Raw genomic sequence first — 19688 nt, 5'->3', positions numbered from 1 at the left:
AAATCTGCAATTACAATGTGAGATTGTCACACACCTGTACCAGCTATCTGTTCCTGCGTACCAAACAGCTCCACAACTCACTGGATTAAAACAGTTTCTTATTGGCTTACAACTCTGTGGGTCAGCTTTGGGTGAGGCTCAACTGAGAGGAATGGCTCATTTTTACGTACACATATAGATTGATCCTGCTAATAGATTTGTGAGCACACTAGAATTGATACTTATATATGTTACTCATTTGTTTGGTGGTTTTATTTATGAGTGATCTTATGATTGTTTCCCATAAAAGTGGTATAAGCATAATTAGTTAATCTTAACATATGTTTTGGGATGGTTTGGTTTTGTTTACATTTCTGTTACACGAGTATCTTTAAAGTATACATAACACTTTTAAATATATGTAATATGTTTTTGTGGGGAAATTCCTTCAAGCACACAGACTGATCAGTTTGCTTTCAATTTGTCTCAGGAGAAAGATACAAGAGTATGTGAGCATCCACTCTCAGACATAGTGATTGCAGGTGAAGCCGCTCATCCTTTGCCACATACGTTTCACCGCCTGCTTCAAACAATCTCCGATCTTATGATGTCTCTCCCCAGTGGCAGTTCATTACAGCAAATGGCCCTCAGGTAATTTTATATCTGAGCGTTCTGAGTCTATTGGAGAAGAGGTTTTTATGGAGCATTCAAAGCACGAAATGCTTGAAAGACTTCTCTAAATAGTAAGTTACAAAGAATCCCTATGTGATGTGATGGTGCTTCCCTCGTTACTGTCATAGTTTAGAATTGTCCTTCTTATCTCACACCTGTTTGCCCCTCTGTAAAATGTGGATAATGTACTTCTTAGTGCTCTAAATTATCACCGGCTGTGGCAGTCTTCCTCACTTTCCCCTCTCTCCCACCCTGAATCCATTGTCTCAGTGCTGCCCAAGAACAGAATCTTAAATGTCACAAAAGGGAGAGGGAGAATGAAATCTCAAAAACAGAAATCAAGATGGGGTTTTGAATTGAAGAGAATCTTAAGAAGTGGAGCCTAGTTATATGCAACCAATCCTACAACTACCTTGAGAAGCATCACCTGCTTTTAAGTCCACATCTGCTCAGATTTAGCATTACTTTTACATTGTGAACCTTGTTTTCAGATCCACATACTAGACTACACATATATATAAATCCTCCATTGATTTTTATAAGAAATAAGTTCATGGAGTGATTTTGGCTACCCACATCCCTAATGATAAGATCAGCAAAGGGGAGATTTTCTTTCCTCTTCACAAGATTTTTGAAGTACAAGACGTGTCATACTCTGAATTAGTATGGAATTGTAAGACTAGTAAATTTGAGGGGCTATTATAATTGGGGGAACACTTGTCTACAAAACTGATTTCTTAACCTTTTTTGCTTCTGTAGTCTTCATCTTCATATATCCAATTTTTCTATATTTAAAATGGGTGCACTTTCCTTAGAACTTGCCTTGTTCCAAAGAACTTACCTTTATCTCTCAAAAAAAAATAACCCAGTAGCAATAAGTTTATTCCTCGAATTTTTACATTTTTTTTTCTAGAGTATTAAGATTTCTTGAAATATTAGCTCCAGAGTGCTTTTTTTCCAGGAATTCTTAGAAATTCCTGAAAAAAGAATTATTTAATGTATTGCTTCTGCCTTTATAGATGCTGGAGTCTGAAGTTCAAGCAATCTGATCACCAGTTCCTCCATCAGAGCAACGTCTTTCATCACATTAACAACATTTTGTCAAAATCAGATGATGGAGATAGTGAAGAGAGTTTTAGCATCAGTATACAATCTGGCTTTGAAGCTATGAGTCAGGTCAGTCATTTAACTGTTAACCCTGTTAATATTCAACAATGTATTGAAGGAGAAACTGAAAGTTACTTGTAAACAATTTGATTCTTTTATTTCTTATGTCTTCCATTATCATGGAAGATTTCCATTTGAGTATTATAATTATTTATATTTGTTTCTGGTAGGAATTATGCATAGTGATGTCCTTAAAAGACTTAACCAGCATTGTTGACATAAAAACTTCAAGCCGGCCTGCCATGATTGGCAGTTTGACAGATGGTTCCACAGAAACCTTTTGGGAATCAGGAGATGAGGATAAAAACAAAACTAAGAACATCACCATCAACTGTGTAAAAGGAATCAATGCCCGCTATGTATCTATTCACGTGGACAATTCCCGAGATCTTGGGGTAAGATAGGAAACTTAACTTGTGATTCAGTAGTTCTTTTCAGACCTTTAGTAATCATGCACTCTCATTTCTGAGTTTAGTAAAAGGATTTTCATTTGGAACTTCACCAACCAAACAGCATTTTTATGTTTCAAAAATCTTGTCTAAAGACAGATTAATATGATTGGGGATACTGTGGAATATGAATTCTATAGATGTCTCATTACAAATATACCATGACTACAACTAAGCAAAATAAATGTCTGCTCTATAATTTTCTACCTCCATGGCCTTGTTTAAGCTATTCTGTTGGCCCAGAAGTCCTCCCTTGAACTCTGCCCGTCAGATTCTCCCAAAATCTCTAAGACCCAGCAGAGAAATCCACTCCCAGTACCTCCTCTATATAAATTACTCTGTCTCTCCCCTGGATTCTTTTTTACATTATTCTCATGGCACTTAATACACTTTGACCTGTAGTGTAAAGAGCTTTCAGTTTCTAATCCTCACACCCAGCCATCGTAGGGGAGTAGGAGAGTTCCTGGACTAACCTAAGTAATTATAATTTATATTCTCCCTAGCCTTAGCCTGTCCACATGTTTAAACTGAACTAAGCATTCTTTCATAAAAGGCACTGATCAGAGGAAAAAGCGTCCTATTTCTTGGAGTATTGAGACCAAGGACAAAGTAGCACCAACGGCCAAACCCCCATACTTCTACCCCCATTCCTGGGGAAGAATACTGCTCGGAATTGTTTCCCTCAGAATGGATGTGGCTTGCTAGCAGATCAGTATTAATAAATCCCCGTGGACCGTTGCCAAGCTGCTCCTATCCCATTCCCATATTTCCTTTCCCAGGAAGAGCCACAGCAGTGGGGTTGGGTGTCAGATAACCTGGATGGAATGCCAACCACAGAAGTCCAGTCTGTGGTCAGAGCACTCCTTGCCGTCCATAGCCACCCCCAACTCCTGTCCATCTGTGCAGATTTTATCTTCCCTGGTATTGAAGAAGAAAAAGGGACTTAACTAGTATATCATGAGCTTATCTCCTCTTCAGTCTCAAGTTTCAATTGGTACAACTACTTTATCAAGTGTAATAACTCAAAACATTTTTTTGGCTAGAACTCACTGCTCAGTGTGAAGTTATCTTTGATTCATGATACATTTAAGCCAGAACATACTCTCCCCTAGAACAATGATTGCAATCGATATGACATTTTTGCCTTTTAGAGGAGATAATAATAACAATATTTATGGGACATAATAGTCTCAGTATATATACTGGCATCTGCTTTCCTTTTAAGAAACCTCCTTTATATGCAAACTTAAGGCTTATGTACCTCTATGTCCCTCAGCCTGCCCACCACAGTGCCTTATATGCTGCATTTGTTGATTTGAATTGCATCAACCTATGGCACTTAAAGTATGCAGCTCTCCAAGGAATTAATATGTTAGTTAATCTTTTTCTTGATGTGCTTTGCATAAAATTTACTCATCCTTGAGGTCTCTAGCTCTAGTACCAGCATGACTCTTTTCAGTCCTTAACACTATTAAACTTCTGCTATTTCCTATTTATTTTATGTGTTAGATTCCTTCCCTAGGTTGGCAAGGATCTCAAGGGCATGAAACCTATCATTCTCATATATCTTTCTCCAAGTCCATAAGACAGTCTTGGTACATTGTGATACGCACAAGTATTTGTTGGTTAAACTACCTGCCTTCCTTCCTTTTCCTTGCAGAAGCCATGAGAATATAGTGATAAGAGTGGGACGAGAGTGACAAGCAGAGTTGTTGAAAGGCTTCTTAATAGAGATAGAATTTAAATGTTTAGACTTTGGATAAAAAGAAAGAATGCCAAGCCACTCTCTCAGAGCCCGTGGAGAAAGGCTGAAATGTGAGATTTAAGATAGTTTGTAAGAATAAAAGACTGGAGTTGTAAGAATTGTGGCTAGATAGACAGATGGAGTAAGGTCAGTTAGAAAGGACCGTAAAAGACAGGCAGAAGAGCTGATGTGATATTGTGAGTTCTGGAGCAGGAATATGACAAAATAACTATTTTGAATTGTCTGTTTTAGAATAAAGTTACCTCAATGACCTTCTTAACTGGCAAAGCAGTAGAAGATTTGTGCAGAATAAAGCAGGTAACTAAAATTTTGTCATTAAATGTTTTGCTACCTAGGGAGAAATTTCTTCTTCTCAGTCTCCACTGTTGAGTTCTAATCTTGGCATGCTACCAAAGCATTATAGGAAATCGGCTACTTACAGAACACTAAATTGACAAATGGTCCATATATAGGAACAGTTACGACCATCCCTGTGCTAAACGTCTTACCCATTGTTGCCCAAAATGTTCTCTAGTCATGAGCAATTATACTCTGCCTATAGTCCTCCACCCTCTACAGCCTTCTGCTCCCCTGCAAAGATTTAGGGTGACTTAAAATTTGTCATAGGGTGACTTAAAATTTGTCACAGATCCGATTCACAATTAACACCTAAATTCACCTACACTTCAGGTTAAAATGTGGGCTGTTGTCCTCTATCTATCACTTATAACACTGCAACTGTATCTAGGTTGCAAGTCAGTTTACAAACCAACTCTAGAAACAAGTTAAAATTTATCTGGGCGTGTGTCTGAGATTCTCTATAAACTCGCTTGTGTTAGTGAAACTTTTATCAAAGGTCTTCTGCAGCTACTTTATCCCGCTAAAGTTGACCTTTTGTTTTGTTTTCGGATCATATTGAAAGAATGAATTGAGATTTTGGATTAAAGAAATATTAAATTTTGCTTAAATTTTTAAAGAATTTGGGGAAATAATCTTTAATGAGATATTTGTTTATGCTTAATACTGTTTAGAAAATTGACCTTATCAATTAAAATAATATCAATTTAGGTATCTATAGAAATAATGTAGAAGTTCCAAGTCATTCCTAGGACATCAAATGCCATAAGAGCAAATTTTCATTTTATAAAGAGAATAGTGTCAAAAACCATTTCACGGTGCACTGAAATTTAATCTTTGAAAACAGTTATATTCTCAATGAAATACAGTGAAATAAGGAATCACAAATGTGAAGTTACGTATTATATAATTTTCCTTCAAAAGTAAAACATATTAAGTAACTGTACATTGAAAATGCCTATCTTTAAATGATGCTTTAATGTGAAGATGCACAAAACAAGACCTCATTAGTGATCTGGTGTTTCTACTTACAGTCAGTATAGGTAAAATACAGTCACATAAATTGTAATGGTTTCACTTATGTAACTTGGGCCCAGAAGCCATATAGTGGTCAAACCTGTGTTTCAATTCTCAACTTTGTCACTTACTAGAATCTTTCCACCTGTGTGGATAATAGCTCACTTCTTCGTCTGTATAATAGCTATCATAGTATTACTTATCCTCACAAGGTTTAAATAAGGTAATCGATGTGAAATAACCTAATGAACTTGAATGTGTACAGTTGTTTGTCATTTGAGCTTGGTGTCATTAGTGCTAAATCTAGGACAGTGATAAGACAGTAGTACGGCTGTGTCAGGTTTATATCCCTTTTCTGCTTTACTAGGTTGATCTGGATTCCAGGCACATTGGCTGGGTAACAAGTGAACTTCCAGGAGGAGATAATCACATCATCAAAATTGAATTAAAAGGCCCAGAAAATACACTGAGAGTTCGACAAGTTAAGGTTCTGGGCTGGAAGGATGGTGAAAGCACTAAAATTGCTGGCCAGATTTCAGCCAGTGTGGCCCAGCAAAGGAACTGTGAAGCTGAGACTCTGCGAGTGTTCAGACTTATTACATCTCAAGTGAGTGGCCTTACTACATTTTCTAGCACAGGATAAATTGAAATAATATATTGTTTTAATAAGAGGGTAGCAAAATATTTTGTAAAACTGGCTAAAAATGTGGCTGGCCCATTTTTTCTTCTTATAGCCCTAAATTCTTGTTTCATTTTTCATTCATAACTCTGAAAAGTAGTGGTGTATAGCAGGAATAGCATAGTAATGTTATAAAACCTGCAGAATCAGCTAATGAGTCCTCTAGCTTTCACAGTGATAATGCCTGCCATTAGTTCCTTCTCATGTTCCTGTCTTCTGTATCAGGTATTTGGAAAGCTCATCTCTGGAGATGCTGAACCCACACCAGAACAAGAGGAAAAAGCACTGTTGTCATCACCTGAAGGAGAGGAAAAAGTATACAATGTATTTATTTGTATTCTAAAAATATTTATTTACATTTTTCATTTTCTTTCTTTTGTTCTATGAAATAATCCATGTATTGCTATGTATTTTTAATGATTATATGATATTAGTTTATATGCAGTTAATTTTTTTTACTTAGAAAGAAAATGAAGGAGCTATCAAAAGAAATTCATTATTTGTTCATGTATAATTTAGCTAGTATTTTAAGTAACAAAAAAATTTCCTCTAGGGCCGGCCTGGTGGTATAGTGGTTAAGTTCACACACTCCGCTTCTGCAGCCCGGGGTTCGCGGGTTCAGATCCCAGGCGTGAACCTAGCACCACTCGTCAAGCCACGCTGTGGTAGCATCCCACGTAAAATAAAGGAAGATTGGCACAGATATTAGCTCAGCGACACTCTTCCTCAAGCAAAAAGAAGATGATGGCAACAGATGTTAGCTCAGGGCCAATCTTCTTCACACACACAAAAAAAATTTGCTGTGTACCTTGGGCTGTTGTGCTCAAATGTTAGCATTTGTAGAATTAACTTAGTCATTTACTGTGCTGTGCACTATCAGTTATCTTCTCCTTTCTCTGTTTTATCTGTCCTTCACAGTCCAGCTCAAGAACACTGTCTTCTCCATGAACCTTCTTTATGATTTCCCCCAAACAAAAAGCAGTTTTCCTTCTGCTAAACTTTGTAGTAATCTCTACATGTCTCTTCTTAGTTTCTCTCTTGTTATTTTTATTTATATGCATATTTTACTTCTACTGAATCATAGCGTCTTAAAGACCAAGTGCATGTCTGGTTTGTCTGTGTATCCACCATGGCATAAACACACATACATTCAGTAAATTTTTATTGTGATAACCTGTTCTTTATACTGTTCTTGAAATTTCTTCTAAAATGCAGTTGCCTTCTTTATTTGGTATAAAGTAAAGCACTACACCTAATAGGAAAACCTCATGCATTTCCAAGAAAGAGAAGTCACCCCTGGTCCTACTATTCTTGTGTCTTTAGATGTTACAAATAATCACCTTGGCAGCCCTTTGAAAGATAATTTCAAGGACTTACCTAGGCTAACCCTGTGCATTCTGATACAGTAGTATCTATATCAACTACATATTTCTATGTGGGGTGGTCTGTGAAAAATAGAATTTCATAAACTCTGGTAATTTCTTCCAGCATCTTTTGGAGATATCATTTACTTGACTACAGGACTGTGTTACCACTCATTAAATCAACTAGATTTTAGCAAATGGCAATTCTGTGCTAAACAACCATGAGCATTGGTACCAAGCCCTTAAAAAGCTTACATTCTATTCTTAGATATGAACCCTCCACCCCTCCTAGAAAAGAAATCAACCAGGATACGGTATAGTATATAACCAACTTATTAAATATGTGAAAAAATTGTGCATGTCATAGGATTTCAGAGTACATTGAGATGCTTGTACCCAGGAGTAGTCAGAGAAGGCTTCTTGGGGGATATTGGATATGAGTTACCTGAAAGAGAATGAATGAAAGTTAGATTAATAGAGAGGATGGGAGCAAGGGCTCGTTGAAGAGGCTGGCCCAATAGTAGGAGAGTGTATGTTGAAGTGTTAAGGTTGAATAGGAAAGATTGTGATAGCTGTTGGATGCCCATAACATAATTTTTAAGAAAATAATTTGTCAGGTTTTTTAAGTAAAATTTACATATAAAAAAAATTCATCCTTTTAAACTGATGAGTTTTGGCCAATGTATACAGAAGTAAAATCATCACCACAATCAAGTTTTAAAACATCACTCCCAAAATTTCCTTCATACTCCTTTGTATTCAGTCCCCATATCTCATGCTAGACCCTAGCAACCTCTGAAGTGTTTTCTGCCCCTGTGGTGTTGCTTCTCCTGGATGTCATATAAATGGAACCACATAGAATGTAGCCTTATATCTGCTTTCTTTCACTTAGCGTAGTGCTTTTGAGATTCATCCATGTAGGAGCATGTATCAGTAGTGCATTCTTTTGGTTGTGAGAAGTATTCCATTATAAGAATTTACCATAATTTGTTTATCCTTACACTTTTTGATGGATATTTAGGTTGCTTCTCCTATTTCGCTATCATTAATAAAGCTGCTATGAATATTTGCATACAGATCTTTCTATGGGTATGTTTTAATTTTTTGGGTGGTAAATACCTATGAGTAGGATTGCAGGTTGAATGGTAAGTGTATGTTTAACTTTATAAGAAATTGCCAAACTTTTTCCAAGGTGGGTAAACCATTTCACATTTTTACTGGCAGTGTATCAGATTTCCAGTTGCTCCACATCCTCAACAGCACTTGGTATTGTCAGTCTCTTTAACTTTAGCCATTCTAGTAGGTGTGTAGTAGTATCTCTTTGGGGGTTTTAATATGGATTTCTCTGATGATTAATAATGTTTAGCAGATTTTTATGTGCTTCTTTGCCATCTCTGTACTTTATTTAGTGAAATATGTGTTCACATCTTTTACCCATATTTTTTATATTGGGTTGTTTGTGTTATTATTAGGTTGTAAAATATTTTTGTATATTCAGGATATAGGTCCTTCACCAAATATGTGTTTTCAAATATTTTCTCCTAGTCTGTGGTTTATCTTTCAGAGAGCAGAAAGTTTTAATTTTGATGAAGTCCAGTTGATCTGTTTTTTCTAAGTGACTCATGGTTTTTGTGTCTTATCTAAAACCTACAGTCACAAAGATTTTCTCCTATTTTCTTCTAGAAACATTAGAGTTTTAGGTCTTTTGTTTAGAGATATATACATTTTCAGTTAATTTTTCTAAACAGTGTGAGGTAAGGGTTGAGGTTAATTTTTTTCATGCAGCTGTCAATTGTTCCACCAACATTTGTTGAAAAGATTATCCTTTATCAGTGATCAATTCACCATAATGTGTAGGTCTGTTTCTGGACTCTCTTTCTCTTCCACTGATTTATATGTATATTCTTACACCAACATCAGACTGTCTTGATGACTGCAGATTGATTAGTGCAGTCTTGATTACTGCAGATTTATAGAAAATTATGAAATTAGATTCCAACCTGGTTCTTTTTCAAAGTTGTTTTGGTTATTCTAGGTCCTTTACATTTCCATATAAAGCTTAGAATCAGCTTGTCAGTTTCGTCCCCCTCTAAAAAACCCTGCTGCACCAAATTGATGAGCCACTTTGGGGAGAATTGACGTTGAATAATATTGAGTCTTCCTATCTGTAAACATGGTATATCTCTGTATTTATTTAGATCTTCTTTAATTTCTGTCAACAGTGTTTTGTAGTTCAGTGTAAAAATCTTGTACACGTCTTATTAAATTGATTCCTAAATGTTTCATGTTTTTGTAAATGGTATTTTTTATTTTGCTTTCCACTTGTTCATTTCTGCTATATAAAAATACAATTGACTTTCTTAAGGTTATAAGTATACTGACCGTATAACCTGTGATCTTCTTAAATTCACTTATTAGTTCTAGAAGCTTTTTGTAGAATCTTTAGGATTCTCTTAATAATCATGTAGTCTGTAAAGAAACTTGGTTTTACTTTTTCCTTTCCTATCTATATGCCCTAAATTTCTTTTCTTGTGTTATTGCAATGGCTAAGACCTTCAGTACCATGTTGAATAGAAGTAGTGAGATCAGACATCTTTGCTTTTTCTGGGTCTTAAAAGGAAAGCATTCAGTCTTTCACCATTCTATGATCTTAACTATAGATTTTTTGTAAATGCTTTTAATCAGATTAGATTGAGGATGTTTCCTTCTATTCCTAGTTTACTGAGAATTTTTATCAGAATCGATATTCTTGTGTATTTCTCTTTTGTCATTTTCTTTTATTCAGTAAAATAATCTACATATTGCTATGTTTGTTAATGGATATGCAGTATTAGCTTATATGCAGCTCATTTTTCTTTAATAAATATGAAGATAAATTAGGGGAGTGATAGCTAAATGGTACATTGTTTTTGGGGGGAGTGTTGAAAATGCTTTCAATTCACTGTGGTGCTGGTTGCACATGTCTGTGACTATACTAAAAACCATTAAATTGTACATTTTTAAATGAGTAAATAGTAAGGTAAGTGAACTATATTGCAATAAAACTGTTTTAAGAAAGCAAAAAAAAGAAACAAATTATGAAAGTAGTTTAAAAATAAGGAGGTAAAAAAAGTATCTGAAAGGAGCTCATTTGTTAATGTTTAATCTAGCTAGTATTTTAGATAGCCAAAAAAATACTCTAAAATTTACTCTCTTTAATAGATACAGGGCTATTGCAGTTATCTATTCTTGAGTGAGCTCTGGTAGTTCTTTCAAGTAATTTGTCCATTTCATCTAAGTTGCTGAATTTACTGGTAGAAGTTGTTCATAATACACCTTTATTATCCTTTTAATATTGGTAGAATCTGTAGTGATATATCTTCTCTTATTATTTATTTCTACCTGTTTTCTTTGGGTTTGATTTGTACTTTATCTAGTTTCTTAAGGTGCAAACACAGATCATAGACTTGAGACCTTTCTTTTCTCGTAGAAGTAATGCTGTAGTTTTCTTCTAAGCACTGCTTTAGTTGAGGGTCACAAATTTTGGTGTGTTGTTTTTTTCATTACATTCAGTTCAAAATATTTTCTGATTTCCATTTTGATTTCTTCTTGAACCCCTGGTTAATTTAGAAGTGTCTTGTTTAATTTCAAAATATTTGGGCGTTTTCCTGATACCTTCTTATTATTTATTTCTACTTTAATTACATTGTGGTCAAAGAATATACTTTATATAAGTCATTTTAGAATTGTTAAGATTTGAATTTTGACTCATAATGTGGTATATTTTAGTTAATGTCTGTGTACACTTGAAAAGAATGTGAGCTCTGCTTTGGTCTGTGAGGGGGTTCTATAAATATCAATTAGTTCAACTTGGTTGATGGTTTTGTTCAAGTCTTCAAGAGCTTTACTGATTTTTGTTTGCTCATTTACTTGTTCTGTCAAGTACAGAAAGAGGAGTTTTGAAGTGTCCAGCTACTATATAGATTTGTCTCTTTGGATTTCAGTTTACCTGGTTGCCAAGCTCAACTCTCCAATGGGTACCAAAAAAGTTATGGTTTTGTAGATTATGAGCTTTTTCTCATTGTTAAGGTGGGAGTGACATTCTCTTGTGGCTTTCTCTATTCTACGAAAAGTGAAACCAAGAGTCATTTTTTATTCTTAAACAAAAGAGTGCCTTCTGTCAGTTTTCTTACCTGTAAAATAGGCAAGACATCAGATCTTAGCTTAGGAGGTTGTTGTGAAGATTAAATAAGATTATGTGTGTGTGTGTGTGTGTATATGTATGTGTGTATATGTGTGTATATATGTATGTATGCCTGTCTGTATATCTGTCTATCACTTAGAAGAATGCCATGCATGTAGTAAGCACTGTAAAATTTCTTCCGTCATTTTTCTTCTTATGATATGTTTCTTTGATTACTGCTGGTATTGGAAGGAGCATAGTTCAAGACCACCATTATCATAGAGTTTTGTTAGGACACTTTCCTTTTAACCAAATGTCATTTTCCTAAATTGCTCTTCTAACAACTGAATGTAGGATGTGAACTAATAATGTTCACAATTTAGAAATAGATTCAATCAAAGTGACCTCAATTGACTACATTAAAGAAATCCGTGAAAACCTGGTATACTCCTCTAGATTTCTTAAATTTGGAAATTTTGTTCTTTTTATAGTCACCTTAGCCAGTAGTGATTTCTTCACACTTTATCCTTTGTCTTAGTATTATAGACACCAATTTAAAGTAAGTTCACCGTATAAAAATACCTGCATAATTATTTCTCAAGATACTTTAAAATGTCAAATATACAAATTTTATTCAAAGAGCCTGCTTCTTTCTTTTTTTTTTTTTCTTTTTTCTATTTAAAGGCAACATCAGATGCTGACCTGAAAGAACATATGGTTGGAATCATATTCAGCAGGAGTAAACTGACTAACTTACAAAAACAGGTTGGTTAATAGCCATCTCATTGTCTTCTCTTGTTTTTTTTCAGGTGTAAAGTGTTTTCCAAAATTTATGGAAGCTTTTTTATGCTGACTTTTTTATAGGTCCTCCATCGTGTGTCTCCCTTTTTCTAGACAGAAGGGAGTATATTGGCATACCTGCATCACTTTAAAGCTTTTGTTATGAACGTTAACTTTCTTTCTTTGCTGCTCTTTGTTATTTCTCATTTTCAGGTAGATTGTTTTCGTTTTCGTGTCAAATACCCAGCTATGCCAGATTTCATTTGTGTTTCCTGTGATCCTTTTCCCACTGTTTTTTTAATTTGTTGGTGGATTATTTTTATTGTTATTTTGCTGAGCAGTTATAATATTAGCTAAATCAGTGCTTATGTTTTAATGAGAAGGAGGTGGGACAGCAGCACTAGACTGTTCAGACAGTGGTGTGCCTGGGTGACTTAAAAGTTAGCCCTTCAAAGGTTAGACACAGTATTGGTTTTAAATTAGCCCGTTATTTTAACTTTCAACACTATTAAGTCTTTTCTTAAATAAATATCATAAATTTATTTGTGCTTTATCTTTTTAAGAACATTTCATGGAATCCTAGATGCTACCAGTTATAAAATGTGCTCTTATTTTATATATCACTAAAAAAGAAAATTTGCTACCAATTAAATTGTGGATACCATTAATTATAAAGCACATTGTGAATAGAAATGTTAAAATGTGAGGGAAAATGTACCTTGGAAGTGATAAAATATGGTAATTTGTTTTTGTTTGATATCTTAAACCACAGGCAGAGATATTGGTAACTTGTAAAACAGTAATTTCTACACCGTAGTTGATTTCAATATTCAGATTTTTAATCATGGTTCCATTAGTTTTTCTTGATTGTTTTTAAGATGAGTTAAGAGAATGGTATGATGGAGAATTAACTGAGAGGAAGAGTATTAAACTGAGTATCAGCTAATATTTTTTGCCTTTTTTTTAGCCTAGGAGTAGTAAATTGGTCTTAAAAATGTGTTTTTACGTTTTCTTTCTGTTGCTTTTAAATAGGTGTGTGCTCACATAGTCCAGGCTATTCGCATGGAAGCTACCAGAGTTCGTGAAGAATGGGAACATGCCATATCAAGCAAAGAAAACGCCAATTCTCAGCCCAATGATGAAGATGCCTCCTCTGATGCTTACTGCTTTGAGCTGCTCTCAATGGTTTTAGCACTGAGTGGCTCTAACGTGGGCCGGCAGTATCTGGCTCAGCAACTAACTCTGCTCCAGGATCTCTTTTCACTGCTCCACACAGCCTCCCCTCGAGTCCAGAGACAGGTGACTGCTCATACCACTGAAACGTTGTTTAAAATTATACTAGCAAAGGGAATCACCTTAGGGCCTTAAGTATTGATTTTTATTTTGTTTTGTAAGTTTTAGTTTTTGGATTGTATTTTAACTCCATGCTTTTTATTTTTGACTCATTGTAATGAGAATATGAAGAAGCAAGATATGTTCCATTTTACTAATGTGCTGTTGTAATAAAGAGTATCCTGGCTATTGATTGTCACATTACCATGAGATATATAGCGTAATTTTCCTTTAATCCTGACCAAATGAAAGACACGTTTTTTTTTTCTTGCTGCCCTGCAGTGTTAATTACCACTTGAGAAATTTAAAATAGGGTTTAAATCATATTTCTATCCTTTTCAAAGTTTTCAAAGTCATAGAATGGCAGCTAGGCTTATTAAACAGATGAAAACTTTAAAACACCAATCTTTAAATGGAATTTGTTCCTTTTATTTTTCTTACCAGGTGACCTCCTTACTAAGACGAGTTTTACCTGAAGTGACCCCTAATCGGCTGGCCAGCATCATAGGAGTGAAATCCCTTCCCCCAGCAGATATCAGTGATATCATTCACTCAACAGAGAAAGGAGATTGGAATAAGCTAGGTATCTTGGACATGTTTCTAGGATGCATTGCCAAAGCACTCACAGTACAGCTAAAAGCCAAAGGAACCACCATCACAGGAACAGCTGGTACCACCGTGGGCAAAGGAGTTACAACAGTTACCCTTCCAATGATTTTCAATTCCAGGTTTGTCATTGCGTCTCTTTTAGTGCAAAAATAGAACAGAGCAAGCCACTCTTTGAAGAGTTAAGACATGATTTCAAATTCCACCTTGTCTGCTTCTTCACCAACTATAAGCCATAAACGACTGATCTGTATATAAAAAAGAATGCCATTTATAATAAAAGTGTCATTTTGAATTAGTGGGGAAAAGAAAGTCTGCTGAATAATGTTGGAATACTTCTCATGTAGAAAAAAAATTGTAGGCCCCTACCTCACACTGTATACAAAAGTGACCTTGAGATCAATTAAAGCTTTATATATATTTCTTTTAAAACTCTACCAGAACGAATTATAGGAGAATATTTTTGTTATCTTCAATTTGGGAAGACCTCCTTAAACAAAACACAGGACCTAAAAGTTTCAGAAGAAAAGATTCACAGATTTGGCTACATAAAAATGTAAATTAACTGATAGCACAATTTAAATGTTTTAAAATACAAGCAACTTACTTGGAAAAAACATTTAACACAGGTATAGTAGGCAATGAATTATTAGTTGTAATATTAGAAGAATGACTACAAATCAATGAGAAAAAGACAAACATTTTGAGAAATAGGCATTTTTTTGTGACACCTAATGTATATTGCTACAGCCTTTTTGGATGTCAATTTGAGAACATATCATGTATTTAAAATATATATCCTTTGACCTACCAATTCTACTTCTAGAACTGTTTCCCTCAAAAATGTTCATACATGCACACAAAGATATATATACAAAGATATTTGTTACAGAATTGTGCGTGACAGCAAAAAATTAGAGACATCTGGAATAATGCTAGTCAAAGAGCCAATACATGACATTAAGCAAATAACACCAGAATGTAAATCAATGTATCACTTCCTTCATTTAGTCTTGCTAGTGGAAAAAAAATGTCAGGTGAACTAAATGGTAGTATACTCAATGATATAGTTGGCATATTCTGGTGCAAGCTCTTTATCATCTCTATGTGGACTGGTAACAAATAGTTTGAAGTCTATGGAATATACTTTAAATAGCACTGTTCTAGAAAATGCCTACAAAAATTATATATAAACAGAAATATTTGAAAAAGAACACGTCAGAATAGCTATTCTCTGGGGGTTGAAGAGACAGATTCTGGGTAATGTTTTGATTAATTTTCTTTTAAAATGCTTTAATTGATTGAATCATTTAAAAAGTTAAAATACCTGCATGCTGAAATAAGTTTTCATCTTATTCATTTATAACTGTCACTGATTGGTTTGCAAATGCTGACTTTTCTTTGTAGTTATATCCGACGAGGTGAAAGTCATTGGTGGATGAAGGGCTCAACTCCCACCCAGATCTCAGAGATCATCATTAAACTTATTAAGGATATGGCGGCAGTAAGTTCCCATCCTCCTGTCCATTATGTCAGGGAAGTGCAGTAGAAATCTGATGAGTAAAACAAGCAGCTTATTCTACTGAATTGATAGGAGAAGTACATTCATGTTATTTTCTTTACTTAAAGGCTCTGTTTAGTAGGTTAACTATTGTGCCATTTGTCTTTTCAGTTAATAGTGAATTTATCCTTTGTGTAAAGTATGTTCATTTCAAGCTTCCCAATTAATTTACTTGAGAATTGTTATGAAAGTTTTCCAAGACTTTAAAACTTAAATTAAAAAATAAAACATGCTCTTTGAACCCTAAAAACAGCCTGAGTCACGAGCCTAAAGGGAGAAAAAAAGGGCTCCCCAAAGTAGAAGTTTCTTATTCTCTTCAGTTCTCATGGTTCATAAAACCTTTTCTCTTCTTTATTAATGTCCTATACCACTATCTTTAGATGTTGGCTTTGGGGGGAGATCTGGGAATGTGGAGGAAAGGGAATTACTTCTCAGAGTGCCCGGCTCTTAGTGGTTTCTCCGTAATGTTAGTTTCCGTACATTCCATTATATTTCCAGCCTGAGGAGGGCAGGATACTGTGGATTATAGGTTCCTGAGGGGTAGAGTAGACAGCAGGCATTTTGGAGGAAAAGGAATTTGAATTTGAACTGCCCTGTAAAAGATTAGTAGCATGTGGATATGAGACGAGGAAGGATATTCTGGGGAAGGAGGAAGTTCTATCACTTTTCCCAACAGTGTGAACATTTCCTCAATCAGAGAAAAGGAGAATTTTTTCAGTTCTTAAGTAGGCTTTCTCAATATGTTCATTGGATGAAAATACTTTGGAAAAATGTTTAGGAACACCTAAATTCTATGGTAGTATTGGTGTTTGGTAAAAATCAAGTTAGCAAATTAACGTAGTTATAATTTGAACCCATTTAGGCTCTTGGGTTCCAGCAATACTCATCTAAAGCAGTTAGCTTAGCTGTATAAATTTCATGTTAAATAACAAGGTTTCATAATTTAAATTTCTCATGTATAGACACCTTAGTACCTCTGTTATGTTTTTGTCTACATGTAAGAGGAAATGCCCTTGAACTCTACAGGAAAAGAGTATTGAGAACCTACATTTTTATTTACTTTTCTTTTGAATCATCAAAATAGTGATCTGGAGTTGAATTTTTCTTAGGCTTGTAGAGGATTTTTATTTCAAAAGTATGCCCCTTGATCTAAAAGTTCACTAATGATTAAATCTTTTCTTTTTGGTGAGAAATGTTATTTAAGAGAATAGAATTTGCTACTATGATTAATCATTTCTGGTTGTTTATTAAATTATTCTCTCCTGCTCAATAGGGTCATCTGTCAGAAGCATGGTCCCGAGTGACAAAAAATGCCATTGCAGAAACCATCATTGCCTTGACCAAGATGGAGGAAGAATTCAGATCTCCAGTGAGGTGTATTGCAACAACTAGGGTAGGTTTCTGTTTCATTTGCCTGTGTCATTCTATGTTCTTTTTCAGTAATAGGTTTGAACAATTTTAAATCAATAACTTAGCTTAATCCATGTGGTTTTTTTTTTTTTTTTTACCAAATACTGTATTTATTGAAAACATTTGAAGGCTTTTTTGAATTATGAGCTAAGTATGGTGATTATTAATATTCACTGCTATATGTTCTTTATCACTTGTTTTTGTTATTATTTAGGAAGCTAGGGATATACTGGTTAGAAAAGGCTAAATTACCCATATGTCAGTGTATTGTCTTTCTAATAATGTATTTACTGTAACTTACCACAGTATGTTTAGTGTCAGCATTATGCTGTGATAGACTGAAGGTCCTCCAAAGGAAAGGCCCCTCCCTACTCCTTTTGGTATGGCCATATAGTAGAGCCCAAAAGTATGGTCCCAAAGTAGAGCGCTATAGCCTACTTCTGGATTTATGGGCCTTACTTTTAAAAAGCAAAAAGTTTGAGTGCCCAGGGCGGGGTAGGGCAGAATCTCTTAGGAAGTGGAATTGCTTTCTTCACATGTAAATTTGTACATACAGTAAATTTTCACCTACTAAATTTCGTGTCCCATATACTTCCAAAAGAGGTTTGAGGTTTCCTTGAAGCAGGGCAATGTAACAGCATCAGGAAGAAGTAAATACTGGTAGAAATTGCTTAAGTTAATCCTCAGAAGTCTGAAAAAGAAGATAAATTGTATTTCCCTAGGGCAGAAAAGGCCAATTTATGGGCTGTTGCTAGTGAGTGTGACTTCGGAAGCATCTGTTCTGACAGTAAGCCTTTCCCACCATGCACGCATTTCCTTCATTCTGCACTCCCCTTTCTCCTTGCATACTTTCTTTTTCTTTTTCTGCTTTTTCTTTCCCTGTTTTTTCCTCTCTTACTCTTCATATCCAGTGACACTCACATGTACCTCATAGAGTTGAGACAGTTATCTTCTATTTTTCAGTAATGAAGAAATGTATCATTTTATATAAAACTGAACTTTACCCTTTAAGCCTCAGAAAGTTTTAAACTATTTTTGAGGGCAATTTTCTAAAGTTTTTAGACATTTACTTATTTCTGATAAAGTGTAACAAGCATAGTGCTAGACGATTGGGGGCTTACAGAGACTTCTAAGGAACTGTTATTATCCGAAGGAATTTAATATATACTCAACTCCTCAGGGAACTGCGCAAAATTAAACACCCATTTTTGCCACCTTCCTTTGAATGTGATGCCTCAGGCAGACAACACTAGATTGGAAAAATCTGCAGGAGGCATTGGTATATTAAATATTTAAATTCATTTATTGATATATAATTTACACAGTAGACCAATAAAGAATAATTTTATATGTCAGGTAGAAAACAGAATGGTTCATCAGAGCAACAGTCCTTTACTCAGTAAATATTTGAGTGCTACTATGTGCGTGGCACATACTGCAGTGAGCGTGTGTGCCTGGTAGCACATCAGGAAAACTTGAGTGCCACAAGGTAGCTGTGTATTTTCAAGTTTAGCTGGCATTTATTAAGCTGCTATCATGTGCCAGGCAGTCAGTGTTTTTTAAATCTTTCCTAAAAATTCACTTGTAACAGTCTTTCCTTTCAACAGCTCTGGCTTGCTCTAGCATCACTGTGTGTTCTTGATCAGGACCATGTAGATCGTCTCTCCTCAGGGAGATGGATGGGAAAGGATGGACAACAAAAACAAATGGTGAGATCAAAATTATTTTATAAAAATTTATCTTGTTTTACTTTCTGGTAAGCTTTAGCTTGGCTTTAAAAAACACCCTGCAAGTCAAAATACACAATTAGTGGAACTCTTGAAAAATTGTGTCACATTGCCCAAGTTCATCTTACAAACCTGTCTCACTTGGGATCCCCTCTCCATAGTAGATGAGGGGCTTTAATTATATAAAAAGCTTGCCCATTCTTCTCTGAGTCACGTTTGCATCATATCAAAATGTGTTTTTAGCCAGACTTTGATTCTATTTCTAGATTTTGTACTAAATTGTAATCCATCTTATGGTAAGAAGAAAATAAAGCAGTTAAGAGAGGCAACATGACATTACCATTTATTCACAAATGTACTTAAAGCAGTTTTGATAGAAATCCCGAAGTTCACTGGAAGGAAAGACTTTAGGTGCTTTCAGCATTTCCTTATTAACGTTCAAGTTTCAAAAATGAATCATTTATTCATTTAGCATACACAATGTTTGAATATAATGGGGAGAAGTTTTCTTAAGTCACTAAGCAAAATATATGTGTTTATTTATCATTAAACCTGCATAGCACATTAATCACTGAATTGAGGGTTTTGAGAGATTTTTAGTTAAGTACACTTGCCATAATTCTGTTTAGTGTTCAGATTCTAAATTCTTCATAGACTTCAGTTCAGCATAATAGTCTCATTG

At 34.9% G+C, this 19688-nt stretch overlaps 1 protein-coding gene across 13 annotated transcripts in view; it reads left to right on the top strand.

Annotated features, from left to right (window-relative positions):
* Positions 1-19688, top strand: part of MYCBP2 (MYC binding protein 2) — a 255017-nt gene that overhangs the window by 220648 nt on the left and 14681 nt on the right. For 11 of the 13 annotated variants that reach the window (XM_014859953.3, XM_070520019.1, XM_070520018.1 and 8 more), the window contains 12 exons: positions 470-630; positions 1671-1827; positions 1989-2213; positions 4264-4329; positions 5753-5992; positions 6290-6388; positions 12275-12355; positions 13403-13669; positions 14147-14430; positions 15716-15812; positions 17143-17262; positions 18887-18988. In XM_014859953.3, coding sequence (XP_014715439.1) covers positions 470-630; positions 1671-1827; positions 1989-2213; positions 4264-4329; positions 5753-5992; positions 6290-6388; positions 12275-12355; positions 13403-13669; positions 14147-14430; positions 15716-15812; positions 17143-17262; positions 18887-18988 — 1899 coding nt within the window. The remainder of the gene's footprint in view (positions 1-469; positions 631-1670; positions 1828-1988; positions 2214-4263; positions 4330-5752; positions 5993-6289; positions 6389-12274; positions 12356-13402; positions 13670-14146; positions 14431-15715; positions 15813-17142; positions 17263-18886; positions 18989-19688) is intronic. The other 2 variants (XM_014859950.3, XM_014859964.3) reach the window with 1 other exon arrangement.

The sequence above is a fragment of the Equus asinus genome, chromosome 11, assembly GCF_041296235.1.
Source record: "Equus asinus isolate D_3611 breed Donkey chromosome 11, EquAss-T2T_v2, whole genome shotgun sequence".
Lineage (NCBI taxonomy): Eukaryota > Metazoa > Chordata > Mammalia > Perissodactyla > Equidae > Equus > Equus asinus.
This window is presented reverse-complemented; position numbering and strand designations above follow the sequence as displayed.